Below are 24,902 nucleotides of genomic sequence, written 5' to 3' on the forward strand. Positions count from 1 at the left end.
TTAATGCAATAAATTAGCTAAGGTATACTAATAATGATTTTTTAATACTTTATCAATAGTTCAAACTATTCCTATTTTACAGAAACAAAAGTTATGGCTCAGTTTCTTCATTCCTCTGATTTAAAAATAAAATTCCCTCGCTGTCCAGGAGTTAGAATCCACCTTGCAATTCAGGGGACACAGGTTTGACCCCTGGTTGGGGAACTCAGATCCCACATGCCACACAGCGTGGGCCGAATCAAAAAACTGAGATTTTACACTTTCATAACAATGTCTCAATTTCAAATTGTTTAATGCTATAAGTTGCAATACTCTTTTAACAACAAAGAAAAACTGGAATATAAATGTTTTATAATAACAAGCTAAATAATTTTGATACACATATATGACAGGATTATTTATAACTACTGCCCTTAAAAACTTTGCTGTCTTTTGTGTACTCACATGGGATTACATTGATGCCATATTGTAAGTGGAAAGGTTGTAGACAATTTTATTGTCTTATTCCATCTTCAAAAATTAAATATATATGCAAATGTATTAGTTGTACGTGTATATAACAGCCAGCTTGTATTCATGAATGTATGATCTAGATATATACATATCAAATTATTCTCACTGATTATCTCTGGGACTTAGAAATGGGGAATGAGGCAACTTTCACTTGCACTATTTTTATATTACGAAATATGTGTTATTTTGTAATAAAATTTTAAATACAGAAAATAAAGACAGGTAGAAATCATCTAAAAATTTACTGTAGAAAAATATTAAAAAATAGCATGAAAAATGTTTTATGATCTACTATGAAATGACAACAAAACAGCAATTTAAAACAGCATAACCAGCACAATCCATTTCTGCAAAATAAATACTTACATACTTAAAAAGCAGAGTAGAAGGAAACACATCAAAATGTTAAAAGAGGATATAGCTAGATCACAGGCATATAGATTACTTCTAGTTTCTTGTTTGTTTTTATTTTTTCAAAATTTACATTTAGTGTATAATTACTTTAATCCCAAAATTTATAACGAAAATTAAAACTGTAAAAATATTTTAAAAACTTCATAGATTGCATAATAATCTGATAACATGCAGTTATCGAAAGCTAATAGTTCATACACATTGTGAAAATTATAACACAGACAAGCTGAGAGCTGATGGTTCAGGTCTAGTGAAGAAAGAAAGTGAAGTTGCTTAGTCGTGTCCAACCCTTTGCGACCGCATGACTGTAGCCCACCAGCCTCCTCCGTCCATGGGATTCTCCAGGAAAGAATACTGGAGTGGGTTGCCATTTCCTTCTCCAGGTTCAGGTTTGGCCAGGAATAAATAATTAATTCCAAAATCACAACAATAACTAAGTACACACTATATGCTATTTTCAGTGATACAGTCTTTACACAGCAGAGGGGGATAAATGGAGAAACTATAGTTTAAAATGGTTACCTATTTCACTAACACAAACCCAAATTTAAAACATCAAAAGCTTCATCTTATAATATCTTTAGTAAGTCAATCAACTGAGATTTAAAAGTTTATTGGTTAAGGTGAATAACATATACATTAGGTTACAACAAAAAATAATAATATATACTGAATGTATCCTGTGTATAAGACGTGGATAAAGTATAATCTCTGTCCTCAAGGTGCTCATGCATAGTATATTTGATATAAATGTGTTTAAAATACTATATAGGAAAACAAATTTCTAAAGGCCAAGAGCATACCAAACAAGATGCTACAGGATTCTTCATAACTTTACACCATAATAAAGATTATGCAACAAGAAACAAAAAACTCTAAGATTATTTGCAAAATAATCCTGGACAGATGACACAACTTAAAAGCTTTACTATAAAAATAATTAATGACTCATTATAACAATAGTTCTGCTTCAATTATTATCAATTTCATTTCAGGGAATAATATTACAGTACTGAACTTTGCCTAACCCTGTTGCCATTTGACAGAGGTTCTTGACTCTAATCCTGCTGCCATTTGGCAAAGGTTCTTGACTTTGCAATATCTTCTTAAATGTTATATAATACAAACCATATTTACACTTACATGGATTTCCTAATAAACAATATATGATCCTAGTAAAGACAGCAAACTATCACCAAGTCTATCCTATCAGTTCTCAAGAAGTATAAAAACATGTGTTTTAGCAGTAAAGATGAAAGTACCATTTAAACAAAACTCTTAGTATCATGCCTTCCTATAAATTCTCTCAATCAGATGTTTTGAAAATCAATACCTAAGTTCCTATGTTATTTCTTTACATTTTGTTCATTCACTCTTCTCTTTCAAACCCTCATGTGTCCTCCGATTTGATGTTTGAAGACTACAAAACGAAAGTTATTTTATGTATAGTTGTTTTCAAAACCTTTTTTATATGCACTTAATGAATGTTTGCTAATAGCACTGAACTTAGCCCAATGAATTACTTAACCCAATGATCATGAAAATAGTGACCATGACATTAAATACTGTAGTAATATATTAGTGTTGTATTCAGTTAGTTTTACACTCTGGCACAATGACCGCACTTAAAAGCACCATTTTAAAAATACAAGTTTATTGTGAAAGATAATTCATATAATGCAGAAAGATTAAGTGAAAAGTCAAAGTCCCCCTCTTCAAGCCTTTCCACAGGAAAAAAAAAAATTTGAATAATGGCCTTAAACTTCCCAACATTTGTCAAAGGACATAAAATCACAAGTTCAAAAAGCTCTGCAAAATCTTGCACAGCATAAACATGGAAGAAAACCATACCAAGACAGGTCATAATCAAACCACATAGAGAAAAATCTTGACAAAGGTCAGAAAAATGACAGGCCAAATATCAAACAACAACTCCAGTGACTTTTCACCTAAGTGACAAGACTCCAAATGAGTGTAAAAGAGAGAACACTAGTACAACAAAACAGTTTTTTTAAAGCAGTAAATATTTATGTGCTTTTTAAATAAGAGAAATCGTTTTACACGCAAATACAGTGGTTCTTTCCTTTCGTTTCCTTCATATGAAAAGTTTTCAGAAAGTAGACTTTATGAGTATGCGACCCCAGGCATCTCTATCCTAGATTTTACTTTACCATACCCAAATCCGCAGTCATTAAGTGACGAGATTTTTCAACAATTCAAACTACTTAAGATCTGTTTCAGGCTTGAAAGATCAGCAGGCAGTTAATTCACATCCGATACCTCCCTTCAACTGCATGCAGAAATCAAGGAAGAAAATAAGTAGGTTAAATAAGCAAGACCAGAAGCAGAAAGCAGGTTCAAGGAGGTGGGATTCAGAAAACTGGGGCCTCGGGCCTCTGCAGGAGGCTTCTTCAGCGGGGCCCAAGTGCACGTACCATTTTTCGGCAAACTCTGGATCACCTTCACCGCCGCCTCAAACCGGGTTTCGTGCACGGATCTCGTGTCCGCCATCTCCAGCCGCCAGCGCCGGCCCCGGTCCCAAGGTCTGTCGCTTGGAATCAGGCAGCAGCAGCAGCACCAGCTTTCCCAGGAGCCTGCATGAAACTGAAACATGGAGCGCAGCCGCGGATCAACATTCCCGAAGGGAGGAGGACTCCAAAACGCAGCTGGTCAGCTTCCCCCAGGCCCTGCCCTCTCCAGGCCACACCGTCCGAGATGGCCCGGCTCCTTCCTCCTCCCCGGGGTGTGACCTACACTGGGGAGGCCGGGCCACCCGGACGGAAAAACAACTCACCGAGAGGAAGAGCATCTCTAGCAGAAGGCGGAGGGACCCAGGGCACCGGTGGTCGCGGTGCAGCCGTCCCACCCACAGGACCCTGGCGGAGCAGCCACATCCCCCATCCCGGCGAGGTCCGTCGGTCCGTCCGCGACCTCCAGGCAGCCCCGCCCCAGAGCTTTGGGGGTGGGAGGACCCACTCTCTGCTGCCCCCGCGCAGCAAACTCCACCCACCCGCCCGGCCGCTGCGGCTGTGACGCGCGCTGTCTGTCCCTCCCCAGAGGAGATGGACCGGAGAAGGCAGAAAAGGAGAGCAGGGAAAGTGGATCGCCGGAGGGCCCTGGGATCGCTGTTTAAACAGGCCTCAGCGAAGTGTCCTTGCCAGCGCGGCCGCCGCGGGGATACAGCGCGCGCGGTGGGGGGTTGAAGGGGGTGTACTGCGGATCAAAAAAAAAAAAAAAATCACTGTGGTCCCCAGCGTCTTAGGTTAAGGTTTGGAGAAATGTGACGGGGCTTAAGCAAAGTGCTTTAGATCCGACAGACTTGGTGCGAACCTTAAGTTCTGCCATTTAAAGTTCTGTGACCGACCTAGGGGCAAGTCACTTCGCCTCTCCCGGTGGCAATCTTCCTAACGCCGGTAGAAGAAAGGATTTAGGGATGCTGGGTGGAGGTGCTTAGCAGTGCTGGTTCTCAGGCCTTCGACAGCTTTAGCCGCCCCAACACAAGGACGTCCGAGCAACAACCAAAGGAGAGGGGAGGTCGCCCGCTACTTAGACGGGGCGGGGGGAGGAAGAACACTTTCCCCGGCATCACACCCCCCGCTCCCCCGACTTCGAGCCCCAAGGAGCCGGGAACGGTACCGCTTCAGCCCGCGCTAACTGGAGACAGGGCGTGGGGCAGGAGTGAACGAGGACCCAGTACAGGTGCGACAGCCCTAGAAAGGGGTAGACCCCGGGCTTTCGCCTTCCTAGCGCATCGAACCGCATCGTCAGGCACCTAGGAAGCGGCCCCAGGCCCACCGTGGGGGCGCTGCTTTAGGTTCTAGGGGGTGGAGTCCTGCGGCCCAGAAACCCCAAAGTCGCCAAGGTCCCTTTGTCAGTTCGGGATGGGTTAGGAGGGTGACTATTCCAAATCTACTCTCCCCTGGAACCGCAGTGCCAGCCTTTACCTTGATTCTGCGGGGGCAAGGCCTGTCCGTTAAGTCCCCGATGCCCGCCCCTCGCCGTCCCCCCGCCCACCCCGCGGGCTTGTGGGAAATGTAGTCCCCTCTCCCGGCGCTTCCGGACACCTCCCTCCCACGGCGGGAGTTCCTCCCACCTGTTCGGGTTCGGTTTCTCTGTCCTGCAGACCCTGGAGCCGTTGAGCCGGAAATCCCGCCTTCCTGTGCTCTTTCCAGAAACACCACATCCGCTTCTATCCGAAGGGAATTGACCTTCTGTGGTGTCTTCGGAAGAATCCCGGTGGGACTGGACTTGATTCGGAGAACTGGGGGTCTCATTGCTTGCTCCTGATGTTTACTAATTGAAGGCGGGAGGAGAAGGGGATGGCAGAGGGTGAGATGGTTGGATGGCATTGCCGACTGGATGGACATGAGTCTGAGCAAGCTCCGGGAGTTGGTGATAGGCAGGGAGGCCTGGCGTGCTGCAGTCCGTGGGGTCGCAAAGAGTCGGACACGACTGAGCGGCTGAACTGATGTTTAGTAAACGTTGAGGTCGTTGCTGTTACGTTACGGTCTTGGTAGTAAAGACTGAGGCTTACTGAGTGTCTGATAATACTTGCCAAGCGTATAACATATTCCAGAAACGCTGTAGAGTGTTAACCAATGAGGAAATTGAAACATATTAAAGGATTTGTCCAAGAACAAGTAGCAGTGAGTACAGGAGTCTGTAGGGAAGGCTTCCCAGGTGGCCCGGTGGTAAAGAATCGGCCTGTCAGTGCAGGAGACATGGATTCGATCCCTGGGTGGGGAAGATCCCCTAGAGAAGGAAATAACAACTAACTCCGTATTCCTGCCTGGGAAATCCCATGGAGAGAGGAGCCTGGCAGGCTACAGTCCATGGGGTCGCAAAAGAGTCGGACACCACTTAATGACTAAAGGACAACAAGAGCGAAGCCAGGAGTCAGTCAATCACAAAAACTCTTGCTTATGTCTTGAACTTTTTCTAGGACACTGAAGTGTAAGAGGCTAACAATTTTTCCAACTTTTCAAACAAGGAAGATTTTATGTGTTTAGTATCTACTGCTTCCTCTTTGCTTGCTCTTTTATAGCCTTTCCACTTTCAGTCAGTTGTGCATTCTTGTAAAAGGACATGGGTATTTATTTCACATCTAAGACTTCATTTTGGCAACTGTTCATTAAGGTTTCTATAATAGGATGTAAGATTTATGTAATAAGTTGGTCATTAGGTAATGATGAGTAAAAATTTTTCTGCTCCTCTTGTATATCCATTTGCTGGTACTATGGATTTCCAATCATGGAGAATAGCATAGAGAAAAGAAATTGAGGTTATTCAGTTAAAGGTGTTTTAAAAATAGCTCATTTATGTATCTGTTCTGGTTTAGATGTGGTACTTCCTACCGAAATATAATGATGAGTGTGATAAATCAGTTCCTAAAGTGCCTTCCAGTTATATATCTACCCATGTGTGCTTAGTCAATTCAGTCATGTTGAACTCTGCAACCCTATGGACTGTAGCCAGCCAGGCTCCTCTGTCGGTGGGATACTCCAGGCAAGAATACTGGAGTGGGTTGCCATGCCCCCCAGGGGCTCTTACCAACCCAGGGATCAAACCAGTGGTGTGTCTCCTGCATTGCAGGCGGATTCTTTACCACTGAGCCACTGTGGAAGCCCTATATAATCCTGTAATTCTACCTAAAATATATTTCATGGAACACTAATGCCTTTCAGTGCTTTCAGTATAGTGACTAATATGAAGCATTCTTTTTTTGAAATATATTGACATACAACAGTCTATTAGTTCCAGGTGTACAACATAATGGTTTGATCTTTGTATACACTATAAAATGATCACTGCAGTAAATAAAGCATTCTTGATCATGTCTGTCTACAGATATTTAATTAATAATTAAGACTGGGCCCACTTCTTATACATGACCATAAGCAAGGTAAAATAGTACATTTAAGGGTTTTAAGAAACATAAAGGAGTAAATATTAAAATAAGTTAAAAAGGATTCTTCTAGATGCTCCTTCCTTTACAATTATAGGGAAGCCCCTGGGGGCTCAGATGGTAAAGAATCAACCTGCAATGCAAGAGACCCAGGTTCAATTCCTGGGTCAGAAAGACCCCCCCTGAAGAAGAGAATGGCAGCCCACTCCAGTGTTCTTCCCTGGAGAATTCCATGGATAGAGAAGCATGCAGGCTACAGTCCTGGGGTCACCAAAAGTTGGCTAACACTTAACTTGCAAATATTTTAAAAGTCCTTACTGTCATGTCATGTAATTGACACTGAAGTTACAGGGCATTTTTAAGCTACTCAGTCTAGTGTGGTAAACAGATATGTCAGTTATACTCAGTGAAACTGAAAGAAAAAAAAACCTGAAACAGTACACTGTATATGATCAGCAGCAAGTTTGTTCATATAATGGGACCATAGATATGAGGGAAGGTGAGTCACAGCCCTGGATGAAAGGTGAAAGTGATGATTGAGGCCAACTTCAAGGTCACATCTGCCATGCAAAGGAGTTTGTACTTTGTTTTGAACCCACAAAGACCATTTTTGTATCCGCTACAGTTTGATTCCACAGCTTCCCTGGTGGCTCAGATGGTAAGGAATCCTCCTGCAATGCAGGGGTTCTGGGTTCAATCCCTGGGTTGGGAAGATCCCCTGGAGAAGGGAACAACTACCCACTCCAGTATTCTTGCCTGGAGAATTCATGGACAGAGGAGCCTGATAGGCTACAGTCCATGCGGTTGCAGAGTCAGACACGACTGAGTGACTTTTACAGTTTGATTACAAAAGCAAAACTACTAAGATTGATACAGTATAAGAGATTAATTGTGGGGATTAGAGTTTCCATGACTGTGGGAGGCCTCTGGAACACTTCACCTCTGTTACTGGACCTGATGCTAAAATGGTTCTAGATTAGCATATCTTTATAATCAGGAACTGATGTGAAAGACAAGAACAAACTGAAACCCCCTAAGCACAATCTGGAACCAATGAAGACAAATTGAATCCAACATGACCTCTCACTGCTTCTAAACTCAGTGACATGCACAACCTTCAGAACAAAGTGGTACCAGTCTCCGTGGAGATGAACTCACCCCTGACCGAAGATGCAGAGCAGTTGTGTGTCAGCTGCTACTCCAGCCTGGTGTCTTTCAGAGCTGCTTCACTTCTACCTGCCAAACATCACATAAGTTCATCTGGGAGACACAGTTCTAGCCTCTCCAAGAGTAATGGCCCAAAACAAATTCACCACAATTATTCTTTGAGTGGCCAGATTCTACTCCAGAAATATATAGAAAGATAAACATTAAAAACTTTAACATAAATCAAAAGAGAAAATGAAAAGACATAAATCCGATCTTGGCTGTTATTTGGAAATACTATCTTATGGACTGAATGTTTGTGTCCGCCAACTTCATATGTTGAAGCCCTAACCCCTAGTGTGACTGAATCTGGAGAGAGGACCTATGATAAAGGTTAAATGAGGTCATGGGGTAGAGCCCTAATCCAATAGGCTAGTGTCATTATAAGAAGAGGAGGAGATAGCAGCCCTCTTTCTCTCCCATAAGCTAGCATCTTGATCTTGGGCTTCTCCAAGAACCGTAAGAAATAAATTTCTTTTGTTTAAGCCGCCCAGTCTATGGTATTTGTTTATTAGGGCAGACTAAGTCGCGAAGAGTCGGACATGACTGAGCAACTAAACTGAACTGAACTGAAGTGAACAAAGACACCACGACTACTTGTGAAAGACAGCCAAAGAGGAAGAAGAAATGAGGCATAAATATGAGACAAAATTATTTTTGGATAATAGAATTGTCAATCTAGAAAAATGATACTGAATAAGCTAAAATGCTATTAAAATTGAGTTCAGGAAGATGAACAATTTGAGACAAATATACAAAATCTATAGCTTTCTAATGTTGGAATGCAAAAATTAAGCCCAGATAAGATTAGAGACTTAAATATAAAAAGCAAAACTACAGATTCTTAGAGGATAAGGCAGACCTAGCTAATATGACAAGAAAGAAAAGTATGAATGAGATACAATAATCAGGAAAGAAAAAGTAAGTATTTCATTATTTGCAGATGAGATGTTTGTCCACATAGAAAATCTAGGGCGATTATTACAATGAAGAAAGTGTCCAGCAAGCTTGTTGAACATAAAGTTAATCAATAATGATCCCTTAAACCAACAATAATCAATTAGAAAGTGTAATAGAAAAATACTGACAATAGCAATAAAATTCAAAATACTCTGAACAAAGAAAAATATGTAATACTTTTATGGAGAAAAATCATAAAATTTATCAATGGGCATGAAAGACCTGAATTAATTGACACATGATGGTTCTACCCAAAGCTACAAAGATGAAAACTCTTCTCAAATTAATGCATAGATACAATGTAAAGTCAGTTATAATCCTCATAGGACTCTGGAACTTTATAACCCAACTCTTAAAAACCCTACAAGAAGGTCTAGAACAAGCAAGATGATTCCACAAAGAACATGTTGGAATGTTACATTAATCAGAGTGGGCTATCTGCTACAATCAACTCCTGTAGTATCTCAGAGGCCTAACACAATGAAGTTTATCTCTCTGGTAGGTTGGACTCTGCTCCATTTAGTCATCCAGGAAGTTAGGATTATCAGGCTCCATCATCCCAAAGACCTCTGTCCTCTGGCCTCAAGCCAGAAGACACTAAGAAAGAAGACACAGTCTCGGGAGATTTTTAAGCGCCAGCTCTAGAAATGGTGAATATCACCTTACAGCTCTGAAAGTGGCAAATATGGGTCCCACTTCACACAATACTAAAGATTTTTAGTCAACTTAAATTTCTACCTAAAAGAAAACTGGGCTTATTGAACAAATAGCCATCTCTACCACAAAACATTGGCACTGCCAAATAGCATGCTTAAGAATAATTGATAATTAATGAGTGTGATATTGACGGAGGAAAGCTAGTTTAATAGGACAGAATAGAGAAGCCAGAGATAGACAGGAATTAAAAATTAGTGGAGAAAGAATAAACTATTAAGTAGCAATGGAACAATCCCACATGGAAAACAAAAATATTAAGATCCTTACTTCAGAAACGCACATAATAAATTCCACACAGATTAAGGATCTAATGTATAAAATGTATCTTTAACATCCTTAGAAGAGAAATAAAACAGCTGCTGTGTCTCACAACCCCAGAGGGTGCCATTCATGTTGTAATTAACTGATATTAGCTGATGCCCCCTAAAGTCATGCAGCACAGTGGTCTTGCTTATGATTAAGTGTTAAGGAAAAGTTTACATAACAAACCCTCAAAATAGAATTGTAAGAAGAAAATATGGGGACTTCCCTGGTGGTCCAGTGGTTAAGACACCATGCTCCCAATGCAAAGGGTGCAGGTTTGATCACTGGTCAGGGCACTAGGATCCCACATGCTGGTGGAACAGCCAAAAATAAATAATTTTTTTTTTTAAAGAAAATATCGATACCTATCTTAGGCTTGCATTAACTAACTGCCATACACTGAGTGACTTAAACAGCAGACCTTTATTTCTCACAATTGTGAAAGCTGAGAAATCCAAGATCAGCATACCAGCAGCTTAGGGGTCTTGGTGAGACCCCTTTTCCTTGGTTTGCAGGTGCTTACTCTTGCTGTCCTTTCCTCTATGTGATGCACGCTCACAGAGAAGTCTCTTTCCCTTCATCTTCTTATAAGGACACTAATCCCATCATGAGAGTCCCAAGTTCATGAACTAATCTAAACCTAATTACGTTTCAAAGTCCACACCTCCAGAACCATCACTTTGAGGGATTAGAGTTTCAGGTTTCAGCAATGAAAAAACAATGGACCAAATTCGACTCTGAAGCCTAAGAATTTAATGTGAAGAGGAAAAAAAATCAATTTGAAGAATATATAAAATACAAAAACAGAATTGTGAATTATTTATACAAGCTTAATATGTAAAATTATTTTTCAATAGAAAGATAAACACAAAATTCATGCTACTGATTGCCTTGATGGGTGGAGGGATTGGATATGGTGCAAGGTCTACATTCTTATCTGAATATTTTATTTCCCTTTACAAAGCAAATACTAATATGAAAAGTGTAATAATATATAATTTTACAGAATTTTACCCAGTTGCCCCACATTGCTTATTGAATAATTCATCTCTTTCCACTTTCTATTTGAAATAACCCCCTTTAAAATACTAGTTCCCACAACTCAGCAGCAGCAAAAACAAACAGATTTTAAAAGAGACAAAGGAGTTGAAGAGACATTTATCCAAAGAAGATATGCAAGTGGCCAATGAGCACTTGAACCGATGTTCAACATCACTAATCAATAAGGGAATGCACATCGAGATCACAATGAGATACCACTTGACATCTATTCGAATGACTATTATCAAAAAACTGAAGATAGCAATTTTGGAAGTATGTTGAGAAGTTGGAACCATTGTGCATTGCTGATAGAAATGTAAAATAGTGCACCAGCTCTGGAAAACAGTATGGCAGTTCCTCAAGAAATTAAATATAGAATTGTCAGGGACTTCTCTGGTGGTCTGGTTCAACGCTGCACATTCATTGCTAAGGTCCGGGTTCAGTTCCTGGTCAGGGAACTAAGACCCTGAAAGACGTGTGTGTGTTTAGTCGCTCAGTTAAGTCTGACTTTGCGACCCTTCAAACTATAGTCCACCAAGTTCCTCTGTCCACAGAATTTTTCAGGCAAGAATACTGGAGTGGGTTGCCGTTTCCTCCCCCAGAACCCAGGGATCAAACATCTCCTGTGTCTTCTGCATTGTAGGTGGATCCTTTACCCACTGAGCCATCTGGGAAGCCCAGAAATTGAGTCCAAATCTCTCTCTCTTTATATTAGAACACACATATATGTTAGAATTATCATATGACCTAGCATTTCACTTCTGGGCATCTATTCAAAAGTATCAAAAGCAGAAACTCAAGACATTTATTTGTTCAATCATGTTTATAACAAAACTAGACAATAACTGAAAGGTGGATCCAAGTGTCCATGAACAGATAAGTGGACAAATAATATGTGGAATATACATACAGTGGAATATGATAAATAAAGGAATTTCTGATGCATGCTACATGGACAAACGTTGAATATGTTGTGGTAAATGAAAATAGCCAGTCACAGAAGGAAAAATGTTATACATCCATGAGGTACAACAGTCAAATTCGTTTAGACAGAAAGTAGACTGCTGGTTGCCTGGGGCTGAGTGGAGAGGTGAATGGGGAGCTATTATTTAATGGGAACAGAATTTCACTTTGGAAGAATGAAACAGTTCTGGAGATGCACGAAGGTGATGGTTGTACATTGGCATTGTGAATATACTTAACAGTACTAAACTGTATACTTAAATTGGTAAATTTTGTGTTATTTATATATTTTGTCACAATAAAAACTGAACTCTATAAGTTATGCACCCTTGGAAATTCTGAAAACACTGAAAAAATGGAGAAATCCTACTTCACAGAAATGAATTTTGCAATGCAAATCTTTTTTTTTTTTTTTTTTGAAAATTCAAGGTTTTGTATTTATTTCAGCAAAGCCAAATCCAGTAAACTGTTTTTATCCTGGATTAATCAGAACTAAAAGGTTGGACTGTTTTTCTCTCCATAATAGGCCAGTGTGTTTTAGATGAGTAAATGGATCCCCTGGAGGAGGAAATGACAACCCACTCCAGTCTTCTTGCCAAGGTAATCCTGTGGACAGAGCAGTTTGGTGAGACTGTAGTGTGCATGCTTAGTCACAGGAAGAGTTGGACATGACTGAGCACGCACCCATGTGCATACATAAGCAAACAGAGCAAACAACAAGCAAATACAAAGTTTCATTATATTTGAGGGCTTCTTTCTGGACTTTCTATTCTTTTTGTCTCTTCATGTGCCATTACCAAACCATTTAAATTACAGCAGCATCTAAATATGTTTTAATAATATATAGGGCTAGATTTCCTTATGTAAAATAAAAACTATTCACTGCAGGATTGTGGTGATAAAGTTTGAAGACACTTTAAATGTCCTTCCACATGGAACTGAGTGAATAATTATGGCCCATCCATGCAGTGAAATACCATAAAGTAGGATGGGACAGTTTTAATGTATAATATAGAAAGATCTTATGGTTAAGTGAACAAAAAAGCAGGAAGACAGAACACCATGTACAATTTAGGTAACAAAAAAATTTGTTTTTATGTGCATAGAAGATCTACAAGGTCTATAAGAAATTTATAACATCTGTTGCATCGGAGGCTGGTTGCTAGAAGTCAGGTGTGATTCTCAGTGGATAATTTTTTAAAATATTTCTTTATTTGGCTGCACTGGGTCTTAGTTGTGGCACATGGGCTCTTCGATCTTTGTTGCAGCATGCAAACTCTTAGTTTCAGCATGCAGAATCTAGTTCCATGACCAGGGATGGAATACAGCCCTCCTGCATTGGGAGCATGGAGTCCTAGCCACAGGATCACCAGGGAAGTCCCATGTGAGATTTTTTATTTTTATTTTTTGGGGATTTTTTTTTTTTGAGATTTTTAAAAAATTATTTTTCTCTATAAACTTTTAAAATAAAATATAAAATGCTTAGTGCTTAGTGACTCAGCTCAGTCATGTCCGACTCTTTGCAACCCCGTGGACTATAGCCCACCAGGCTCCTCTCTCTATGGGGATTCTCCAGGCAAGAATACTGGAGTGGATTGCCATGCTCTCCTCCAGGGGATCTTCCCAACCCAGGGATTGAACCCAGGTCTCCTGTGTTGCAGGTAGATTCTTTACCATCTGAGCCACCAGAGAAGCCCAAAGTATAATATACAGACAGTAAATTGTGCAAAGCACACCACTTTTAAGAGTAAGTTTGAGCTTCCCTGGTGTCTCAGTGGTACTGGGTTTGCCTGCCAATGCAAGAGACACAGGTTCGATCCCTAATTTGGGAAGACCCCACATGCTGCTCAGCAACTAAGCCTGTGCGCCGCAACGGTTGAGCCTGTGCCCTAGAGCCCAGAAGTCACAACTACTGATCCCATGTGCCCTGGGGCCTGTGCTCTGCAACAAGAGAAGTACCACAATGAGAAGCCTGCACAGCACAGCTGGAGAGTAGCCCCTGCTCACTGGAGCTAGAGAAAAGCCTGGGCAGTGATGAAGACTTGGTGCAACCAAAAATAAATTAATTAATTAAACCAAGAGTATAGTTTGATGATTTTTATTTCCATATGCACCCCTGTAACTTCCAACCAGATGGTGAATAGATGTATAATATTCCTGGTGCCCCAGAAGGTTTCTTCATGTTCCTTTCCAGCCCATCCCTTATAACAACTAACTACAATTCTGAATTTTGCCATCATCCATGACTTTGGCCTGCTTTTGAACTTCATAGAAATGAAATCATACCCAATGTACTCTTTTGTTTTTTTTGGCAGCACTGTGGAGCATGTGAGATCTTAGGTCCCCGACCCGGAATCGAACCCATGCCCCCTGCCTTGGAAGCATGAAGTCTTAACCACTGAACCACCAGGGAAGTCCCACCACAATGTACTCTTTATGTCTGATTAATTTTATTTGATAAAACATCTTGCATCTCTGAGAGTACACCTAGTGAATCAAGCATCCGTGTTCCTGCATTTATCAGTAGTTTGGTCCTTTTACTGCTGCATGTATTCGTTACATGAATATACCACCATTTATTTCTCCTTTCTCTTACTTATAGGCTTTTGGTTTCCATTTTTTGGCTATTATGAATGAAGTTGCTTTGAGCATTTTTGTACGTGTCCTTTTGTGAATATACATATATATATGTGTGTGTATATATATATATATATATATATATATACTTATTTTTCTTAAATAAAAACCTAGAAGTGAATTGGTGGATCTTAAGGAGGTATTTATTTAGGTTTAACAGGTATTGCCAAACAGTTTTCCAAAGTAACAGTACTTTTTACACTTGTATATTCATATATACCCGTGTGTGTGTGTGGGTGTGTGTGTGTGTGTGTGTGTGTGTGTGTGGGTGTGTGTGGGTGTGTGTGCACATGCGCTAGATGTAATATGCCACCGCTGGGTACTGTTGGTCTTTTTGGGGGGGGGCAGCATCTGGCCTCTTTCACTTAGGAAAAGGCATCTGAGCTTTGTCTATGACTTTGTGTGTATAGTGTTACATGTTACATCATTACATATTATTCATAAACTGGTTTGTTTATCCAGTTTATCCAATAACTGAAGGACATTTGAGTTGTTACCAGCTTTTTTTTTTTAACTATAAACATTCATATGGTTTTTGTGCAAACATAAGTTTTTGTTTTTCTTGGGTAAATATCTAGGAGTTGGCTTGCTAGGTTATTTACTAAGTATATATATATTTGGCTTTATAAAACTTTGTATGTTTTCCAAAGTGGATGCACCATTTTGAATATATGAGAGCCCAGTTGTTCTACATTGTGAGTAGCAGTTGCTATTGTCAGGATTTTTTATTTTAGCCTTTCTAATGGGTGTGTAGTACAGTCTTTTAAATTTTACTCTACATCCTGGTGGTTTTCCTTATTATGGTTTTAAGCTGCGTTTCCTTGGTAAATATTGAGTTGAGTGCCTTTTCATATATTTATTGGAGTGCAGTTGTCTTTTTTTTCCAGTTGCCCTCTTTTATCCATTTCTTTTTTTGCATTGTCTTTTTTTTTCTTCATTGACTTGGAAGAGTTTTCTTGTTTGGTTTTAATATAGTCCTAATATAAGTCCTCTGTCAAATGTATGTGTTGTAGCTTATCTTTTCACTTTTAATAGTATCTTTTCATGAGCAGTATATTAATTTTAATGGTGACTCTAGTAGTTTCACTGATGGCCCACTCAAAGATGTCCGTGTCCTAATCCCTGAAAACTGTGACTGTATTATTAAGGTAATATATTTTATTACCACCTAAGCATGGCAAAAGGGACTTTGCCTATGTTATCAAGTCATGAATCTTGAAAAGAGAAGATTATCTTGGATTATCTGTGTGGGATGTATGTAGTCACAGGGTCTTTACAGGAGGCAGGCTGATGGTCAGAGTCAGAGAGAAGGGGTTGTGATGACAGAAGCAGAGTCAGAGAGAGCTTTGAGGATGCTGCGCTGCTGATTTGAAGATGGAAGAAGTAGCCATAGCCTAGGGATGCAGGTAGCCTCCTGGAGCTGGAAAAGGCAAGGTAATCCATTCTCCTCTAGTGCCTCTGGAAGGAAAAAAGCCTACTGCTATCTTAATTTGAAACGAACAAGACCTCTGATCTCCAGGGCTGTAAGATGATAAAATAGTGTTGTTTTGACCTGCTCCGTTTCCGACCTGGGCCGGTTCACCCCTCCTTAGGCAACCTGGTGGTCCCCCGCTCCCGGGAGGTCACCATATTGATGCCGCACCCGCACTAAGAGCATAGCGCACTGCAGCCCAGAACTCCTGAGCTCAAGCGATCCTCCAGCCTCAGCCTCCCGAGTAGCTGGGATTACAGGCGCGCGCCACCGCGCCCGGCAAAATAGTGTTGTTTTAAGTCACTAAATTTGGTGTAAGTTTTTTTTATAGCAGCAATAAGAAATGAGTACAATGACTTAGCTTTTCATTTTATTAAAAAGCAGTTATGCATAAAATAAAACCGTAATACAAGTGATTTATCTTTTCTTTCTTTTCCTTTTTGTTAGTGCTTATTGTATTCTGGTTAAGAAATCTTTGCCTGCCCCAAGCTTGTGAAGTTACTCTATGTTTTCTTGAAGAAGCACGTTGCTTTACCTTTTACATTTGGAAAGTGATATATCCTAAATACTGTTCATGGGGTTCTCAAGGTAAGAATACTGAAGTGGTTTGCCATTCCCTTATTTGTCATTTCCACAGTATAATCGTAAGGGATTTGATTTAGGTCATGCCTGAATGGTCTAGTGGTTTTCCCTACTTTCTTCAATTTAAGTCTGAATTTGGCAATAAGTAGTTCATGATCTGAGCCACAGTCAGCTCCCGGTCTTGTTTTTTCTGAATGCATAGAGCTTCTCCATCTTTGGCTTGGAAGAAAAGTTATGACCAACCTAGACAGCATATTAAAAAGCAGAGACATTGCTTTGTCAACAAAGGTCCGTCTAGTCAAAGCTATGGTTTTTCCAATAGTCATGTATGGATGTGAAAGTTGGACTATAAAGAAAACTGAGCACTGAAGAATTGATGCTTTTGAACTGTGGTGTTGGAGAAGACTCTTGAGGGTCCCTTGGACTGCAAGGAGATCCAACCGGTCCATCCTAAAGGAAATCAGTCCTGAATATTGATTGGAAGGACTGATGCTGAAGCTGAAACTCCAATACTTTGGCCACCTGATGAAAAACTGACTCATTTGAAAAGACCCTGATGCTGGGAAAGATTGAAGGCAGGGATTGAAGGGGATGACAGAGAATGAGATGGTTGGATGGCATCACCAATTCAATGGACATGGGTTTGAGTCAACTCTGGGAGTTGGTGATGGGCAGAGAGGCCTAGTATGCTGCAGTCCATGGGGTCACAGAGAGTCGGACACGACTGAGTGACCGAACTGAACTGAGCTGATATCCTAAATAAATTTTGGAGTATTGTGGGTAGATTCAATGTTCATTTGAGAAAAAATATCCAATGGCTCCAGCACATTTATTGGGAAAAAAAGAATCCTTTCTCCCTTTGAATTTCATTGGCACTTTTGTCATAAATTAAGTTTCTGTGTATGTTAGTATCCGTTCCAAAGAACTATTTGTAAGTTCTTCACCAAGTCTGCTTTGACCTAATTTCTGTAGTTTTTAAGTAAATCTTGAAATTTGATAGTGTATGTCCTCTAACTTCATTCTTCTTTTATCTTGGTTGTACTAGGGCCTTTGCACTAAGGTAAGTTTTAGAATCACCTTGTCAATTTTTACAAAAAACCTGTAGGATTTTAATTAGGATTGCACAGGGTAAATTGCTTTGATATAGGAATTCAGATTGTTTACTTTACTTTAGCTAAATTTATTCTATTAAATCTTTGAATAAATTTTTTCTGCTCTGTTAATAACTGTGATTTTTTAAAAACTTATGACAAGAAATTTATGATAATAATACATGCTTAGTAAAGAATCATTTTGTTTAATTTAGTGGAAGGAAAAAATTATTTTCAAACTGTGGGTTATGATTCAGTAATGGATCATGAAATCAATTTAATAGTCCTTACCAGCATTAAATAAACTGAATTAGAATAGGAAAAATCAGAATACCATTATTAGTTTGGTGAAACTTTTATACCAGCATGTATATATATATCTATATCTTGGTTCACATTATATAATATTATTTTTTGAGTTGTATCAAAAAATATTGAAAACCCAGGACTACAGTATGGTGCTGTGTTTTACAGTTTTATCTCCACAAATCCTAATTTAGTCTTAAAGGAAATATTGCTTTATTACAGACTATCATTATAAAAGAGACTAATTTTTTTAAATAAAAATACAAGGTTAGTATACTCAATTACCCTATGACGGATCACTTCATTGATTAGACTTTATATGAACCATAAATATTTTAAGAGATGGTTTTAACTGGAAAGTAGAAAAATCTCTAATCTAAAAGTCAGAGAACTTGACTACTATTTTCAGGGCCATTAGCTAAATCTCTTAACCTGCATAAACTTGAATTTATTGTTTTGGTAACGACAGAAAAAAAACTTTAGGTCATTTATCTCTCAGAGTTGTAAGCATTAAAGAAATCTTACAGGATTTTGAAAACAGTAAAATGGCATCACCTGCCCAATCATTCTCCAGTGTTTTTGAAATGTTGCAGTGTATGGAAATGCTTAGTGATTTCCTTGGTTAAATCTGGCTCATGTAGAGACCAAATTAAAGAATATAAAATTTCAATAACTTGGATTAAATGATGTGTGGATTAATGATAAGTAGTAAAGAAAGACTATTACACCTATCTTGGATTATTGTGTAGAGTATTTCATTTATTGATTTATCGACCTTATAATCCTTGATTTGGGGAAGTCCCTGGTGGTGCATTGGTTAGGACTCAGCACTTCTAGTACCGGCCTGAGTTCAGTCTGGTTGGGGAACTAACATCCTGCAAGCCGCATGGTCAAAAAAAAAAAAAAAGAAAATCTGGTGACTGGGAGTAGTTACCTCTTTCAGGTAGGAGACCTAATTTTCCTTTTAGAGGGCTGAATGTGTTATGGCCCCTAGGAAAGGAAATATCCAATAAATACCTACTGATGGGTCAATTTTTAAACATTCGGTTGTCAGGTTATTATTCTTATAGTTACTGTGGTTCTAAATGACTTCACAGAGAGATGAAAAGATGGAATTTTAAGTGACTTTTAGTTTGTTTTTCAGCCTTTGGACAAAATTTTTCATAATCCATTATAGTAAAAGCATTTAGTGTTTCTCTTGAATTATAAGTTCTTTAAGACTATTTCAAAGCAGCTGATGATTTTTGAAAAAGCAAAATGATCTTACACGATGTAGAGAACCTGTACAAAACTTCAGAAGTGTAGGGACATACACACACATTCTCCTAAAGAATGAGCGATTAGGACGTGATAGCAGTAAAAATATTATGTTTGCTTATATTTTAAAAAATTAAAAAAATTTAATTGAAACATTGTTGATTTACGGCTTCCCTGATGGCTCAGTGCTAAAGAATCTGCCTGCAACGCAGAAGACCCGGGTTAGATCCCTGGTTCGGGAAGATCCTGTGGAGGGCATGGCAACCCACTCCAGTATTTTTGCCTGGAGAATCCCCATGGACAGAGGAGCCTGACGGGTTATGTCCACAGAATTGCAGAGCGTCAGACACGACTGGAGCCACTTAGCAGCAGTAGCAAAGCTGATTTACAGTATTATCTTAGTTTTGTAACCAAGCAAAGGGTTTGTGTGCTCATGGCTCAGAAAGTCAAACTTTGACAGCACAAGTTTGCAGCAAAGCAACGATTTATTGCAGGGCACCAAGCAGGTGAATGGGAGATGAGCCTCAGGTCTACTCCAGCTTAGTCTTTGAGTTACAGGTGTTCTGAAGGGGAGGAACGAAGAAACTGGGATTACTCATTGCTCTGTGAGATTTCTCTATCTGTGATTTTAGGAGTCAGAATCTCTCATTTGAGTTTCTGGCCAGGTGACTCCATAGTCTGTGAGCTCAACTTGCCCTAGTGAAACATCCTGAGTTTGTACCTTAATAGTGACCATGTAGCAGTGATTTTAGTGCATCGTTAAGAATGTTATCAAAAGCTTTTGCACAGCAAAGGAAACTATAAGTAAGGTGAAAAGACAACCCTCAGAATGGGAGAAAATAATAGCAAATGAAATAACTGACAAAGGATTAATTTCCAAAATATACAAGCAGCTCATACAACTCAATACCAGAAAAACAAACAACCCAATCAAAAAGTGGGGAAAAGACCTAAACAGACATTTCTCCAAAGAAGACATACAGATGGCTAACAAACACATGAAAAGATGCTCATCATTGCTCATTATTGGAGAAATGCAAATCAAAACTACAATGAGATATCACCTCACACCAGTCAGAATGGCCCTCATCAAAAAGTCTACAAACAACAACAAAAAAGTCTACAAACAACAAATGCTGGAGAGGGTGTAGAGAAAAGGGAAAACTCTTGCACTGTTGGTGGGAATGTAAATTGATACAGCCACTATGGAAGACGGTATGGAGATTCCTTAAAAAACTAGAAATAAAACTACCATATGACCCAGTAATCCCACTCCTAGGCATATACCCTGAGGAAACCAAAATTGAAAGAGACACATGTATCTCATTGTTCATTGCAGCACTATTTACAATAGCTAGAACATGGATGCAACCTAGATGTCCATCTATAGATGAACGGATAAAGAACTTGTGGTATATATACACACAATGGAATATTACTCAGCCATAAAAAGGAACACCTCTGAGTCAGTTCTAATCAGGTGGATGAACCTAGAACCTATTATACAGAGTGAAGTGATTCTGAAGGAGAAAGATAAATACTGTATTCTAACACACATATACGGAATCTAGAAAAGTGGTACTGAAGAATTTACTTACAGGGCAACAACGGAGAAACAGACACAGAGAATAGACTTATGGACATGGGGAGAGGGGAGGAGAGGGTGAGATGTATGGAAAGAGAAACATGGAAACTTAACATTCAGTTCACTTCAGTTTAGTTGCTCAGTCGTGTCCGACTCTTTGCAGCCCCATGAACTGCAGCACGCCAGGCCTCCCTGTCCATCACCAACTCCCAGAGTCCACCCAAACCCATGCCCATTGTGTCGGTGATGCCATCTAACCATCTCATCCTCTGTCGTCCCCTTCTCCTCCTTCCCTCTATCTTTCTCAGCATCAGGGTCTTTTCAAATGAGTCGGCTCTCCACATCAGGTGGCCAAAGTACTGGAGTTACATAGATCGCCAATGGGAATTTGCTGTCTGGCTCAGAAAACTCAAACAGGGGCTCTGTATCAACCTAGAGGGGCAGGATGGGGAGGGAGATGGGAGGGAGGTTCAAAAGAGAGGGGAGATTTGTATACCTATGGCTGATTCATGTTGAGGTTTGACAGAAAACAACAAAGTTTTGTAAAGCAATTATCCTTCAATAAAAAATTAATTAATTAAAAAATGTTATCAACAGCAGTAACTTTAGTTATCTGATGCTGGTTGATTAGTGTTGTTAGCACAGGATTGAAGTCAAAGGGGAGGGAAAAATGAATAATGTTTTGGAGAGAGAAATTAATCATAAACTCAATAAGAGATCTTGGTTTTAAGGGGACTCCTTTTCAGTTTCACGTGTACAACTTAGTGAATATTTTTTTAATAGATTATATGTATCTGTTTGCTTTTAAATTGTGGGTCTTTAAAGGTACAGAGTGGGCTTCCCAGTTGGCACCAGCGATAAAGATCCCGCCTGCCAATGTAGGAGCCGTAAGAGATGGAGGTTGGATCCGTGGATAGGGAAAATCCCTGGAGGAGGGCATGGCAATCCACTCAAGTATTCTTGTCCGAACAATCCCATGGACTGAGGAACCTGGGCGAGGGCTAAGCACTCATGCAAAGGTACAGATTATCCTTACTCAACTTGTACCCGCAATGTTTACTTCATTGCTTGGTATAGAGCTGGCAATGTCAAGTATTAACTAAATTTTAAGTGAATTGAAGGCAGCAGAAGTTTAGACAGTAAAACTGGAGTCGCATTATGTCTAAAAAGATAGAGGAAGTAAAGATTTGGAGTTCTCCATATTTAGTCCCTTTTAATCCTTGTCAGGATTAACTCAGCAGTGGCCACAGGACAGGAAAAGTCAGTTTTCATTACAATCCCAAAGAATGCTTAAACTACCGCACAATTGCACTCATCTCACATGCTAGTAAAGTAATGCTCAAAATTCTCCAAGCCAGGCTTCAGCAATATGTGAACCATGAACTTCCAGATGTTCAAGCTGGTTTTAGAAAAGGCAGAGGAACCAGAAATCAAATTGCCAAGATCCGCTGTATCATTGAAAAAGCAAGAGTGTTCCAGAAAAACATGTTTCTGCTTTATTGACTATGCCAAAGCTTTTGACTGTGTGGATCACAATAAACTGTGGAAAATTGTGAAAGAGATGGGAATACCAGACCACCTGACTTGCCTCTTGAGAAACCTGTATGCAGGTCAAGAAGCAACAGTTAGAACTGGACATGGAATAACAGAGTGGTTCCAAATAGGAAAAGGAGTACGTCAAGGCTGTATATTGTCATCCTACTTGTTTAACTTATATGCAGAGTACATCATGAGAAACGCTTGTCTGGAAGAAGCACAAGCTGGAATCAAGATTGCAGGGAGAAATATCAATAACTTCAGATATGCAGATGACACCACTCTTACGGCAGAAAGTGAAGAGAAACTAAAAAGCTTCTTGATGAAAGTGAAAGAGGAGAGTGAAAAAGTTGGTTTAAAGCTCAACATTCAGAAAACTAAGATCCTGGCATCTGGTCCCATCACTTCATGGGAAATAGATGGGGAAACAGTGGAAACAGTGTCAGACTTTATTTTAGGGGGCTCCAAAATCACTGCAGGTGGTGATTGCAGCCATGAAATTAAAAGATGCCTACTCCTTGGAAGGAAAGTTATGACCAATCTCGATAGCATATTAAAAAGCAGAGACATTACTTTGCCAACAAAGGTCCGTCTAGTCAAAGCTATGGTTTTTCCAGTGGTCATGTATGGATGCGAGAGTTGGACTGTGAAGAAAGCTGAGCGCCGAAAAATTGATACTTTTGAACTGTGGTGTTGGAGAAGACTCTTGAGAGTCCCTTGGATTGCAAGAAGATCCAACCGGTCCATCCTAAAGGAGATCAGTCCTGGGTGTTCATTGGAAGGACTGATGCTGAAGCTGAAACTCCAATACTTTGGCCACCTCATGCGAAGAGCTGACTCATTGGAAAAAACCCTGATGCTGGGAGGGATTGGGGGCAGGAGGAGAAGGGGACGACAGAGGATGAGATGGCTGGATGGCATCACCGACTTGATGGACATGGGTTTGAGTAAACTCCGAGAGTTTGTGATGGACAGGGAGGCCTGGCGTGCTGCGATTCATAGGTTCGCATAGAGTCGGACACGACTGAGCGACTGAACTGAATGCTTGTCAGAATGAAATCTGATTCCTAGAGAGCCAAATTCTGCCAAGCTTCACAGCCTTCTCGGGGATCCGGGTTCATTTTCTAGAGTCACCCTGTAGCGCCATCTCCCGGAGCTGTTAAGAAACTTCGGATTTAAACCTCCACCCTCTTTTTAAGCTCTTGTATTACTCTCCTCCCGGGTCTTTTTCGGAGGCTCCCTGGACGCATGCGCTTTTGATGGGCAGCAAGCCAGTGAGAGACTACAATTCCCAGAAGGCCATGCCAAAGCGGGGGGTGGAAATCCCATGGTCCGGGGAAGCGGGAGGGAAAGGCAGGAAAGCTCGCGAGAGGACGAGCTTGCCGCGCCTGCGCGAAGTGCGTGGAGGCGGGTGGAGAAAGTGAGGAGGAAGAGAAGGAGGTGCTGTCCCACAATACCAGGCGGGAGGGCGGGCAGGCGGTTTGTATCCGGGCTGTGAGGTGCTCGGAGCCGCCGCGGACCTTGCTGTTGCCTCTGTCTCTTTAACGCGAGAGGAAGCGATGCGGAGGGGTGGAAAATGGCAGAGCTGCAGATGTTACTAGAGGAGGAAATCCCGTCCGGCAAGAGGGCGCTGATTGAGAGTTACCAGAACCTGACTCGAGTAGCGGACTACTGTGAAAACAACTACATACAGGTGAGCCGCGCGGGCGGGCGGCCGGGCGCTGCCGCCTGGGCCAAGGACCCGCCACCGGCCGACCGAGTGACTAGCCCACTGGGCGAGGTGGGGAACTGCCTAATCTCAGCGGCAACCCCAAAGCCCCAACCCAACCCCAAGCTCAGCCGGGGTAGATAGCGAGCGGCCGGGCTCGGGGAAGTCGGGCTGTGATACAGGAAGTGGCCGCGGTGGTTGAAACCCCGAGAAGCCGAGAGAGAAAATGGGCGAGGGATCCCGGATCCGCGGCCGCCGCAGCCCGGCGCCCCGCTGCCGTCCCCCTCCCGCGCGGGCTCGGCCCCCAGGACCGCTCTGCCCTCCAGCCGCCTTCCACCCGCTGGGCTTCCGTCCCGGAGTCCTCCGCCGCCGGCCGAGGGTCTCGGAGCGGCCGACTGAGCGGAGAGCCGAGGGCCGTGACGAGGAGAGGCAGGAGCCGGAGGGGAAGCGGGGGTGCATCGGGGGAGGGTGGGGTGGGGGCGATTATGTCAGTTTAAGCCCAGAGGGTGTGTCATTTATTTATTTATTTTTTTAAAAAAATTGGTCATGAGTCACATCACATAGACCTCCCCGAGGAGAGGAGGAAGCGGGTGGGGAGCGAGGGAGGGCGTAGAGAAGTTAACCTCCGAATTCCCTTTAATTGAAGGTTTGTAAATCTGCCTGCCTGTCGGTTTTCAAGTCGGGTTTTTTTCCCTTCTCATCAATTT

At 41.0% G+C, this 24,902-nt stretch overlaps 2 protein-coding genes across 15 annotated transcripts in view; one reads left to right on the plus strand and one right to left on the minus strand.

Annotated features, from left to right (window-relative positions):
• The window catches only part of ACBD5 (acyl-CoA binding domain containing 5), a 29,466-nt gene extending 24,524 nt beyond the window's left edge, over positions 1–4,942 (minus strand). The window contains exons 1-2 of one of the 3 annotated variants that reach the window (XM_020891460.2): positions 4,872–4,942; positions 3,363–3,531 (exon numbers count right to left, since the gene is read on the minus strand). In XM_020891460.2, the coding sequence (XP_020747119.2) occupies positions 3,363–3,438 (76 nt within the window). In that variant the 5' untranslated portion in view covers positions 3,439–3,531; positions 4,872–4,942. Of the gene's footprint in view, positions 1–3,362; positions 3,532–3,721; positions 3,916–4,871 lie in introns of those variants that run through there. The other 2 variants (XM_020891457.2, XM_020891458.2) reach the window with 2 other exon arrangements.
• Positions 4,943–23,879: 18,937 nt separating this feature from the next.
• ABI1 (abl interactor 1) overlaps positions 23,880–24,902 on the plus strand; it is an 81,518-nt gene continuing 80,495 nt past the window's right edge. For 4 of the 12 annotated variants that reach the window (XM_020891461.2, XM_020891467.2, XM_020891463.2 and 1 more), the window contains exon 1: positions 23,883–24,180. In XM_020891461.2, coding sequence (XP_020747120.1) covers positions 24,064–24,180 — 117 coding nt within the window. In that variant the 5' untranslated portion in view covers positions 23,883–24,063. Of the gene's footprint in view, positions 24,181–24,902 lie in introns of all 12 variants that reach the window. The other 8 variants (XM_020891472.2, XM_020891468.2, XM_020891466.2 and 5 more) reach the window with 5 other exon arrangements.

The sequence above is a fragment of the Odocoileus virginianus genome, chromosome 9, assembly GCF_023699985.2.
Source record: "Odocoileus virginianus isolate 20LAN1187 ecotype Illinois chromosome 9, Ovbor_1.2, whole genome shotgun sequence".
In the NCBI taxonomy this organism is placed as follows: domain Eukaryota; kingdom Metazoa; phylum Chordata; class Mammalia; order Artiodactyla; family Cervidae; genus Odocoileus; species Odocoileus virginianus.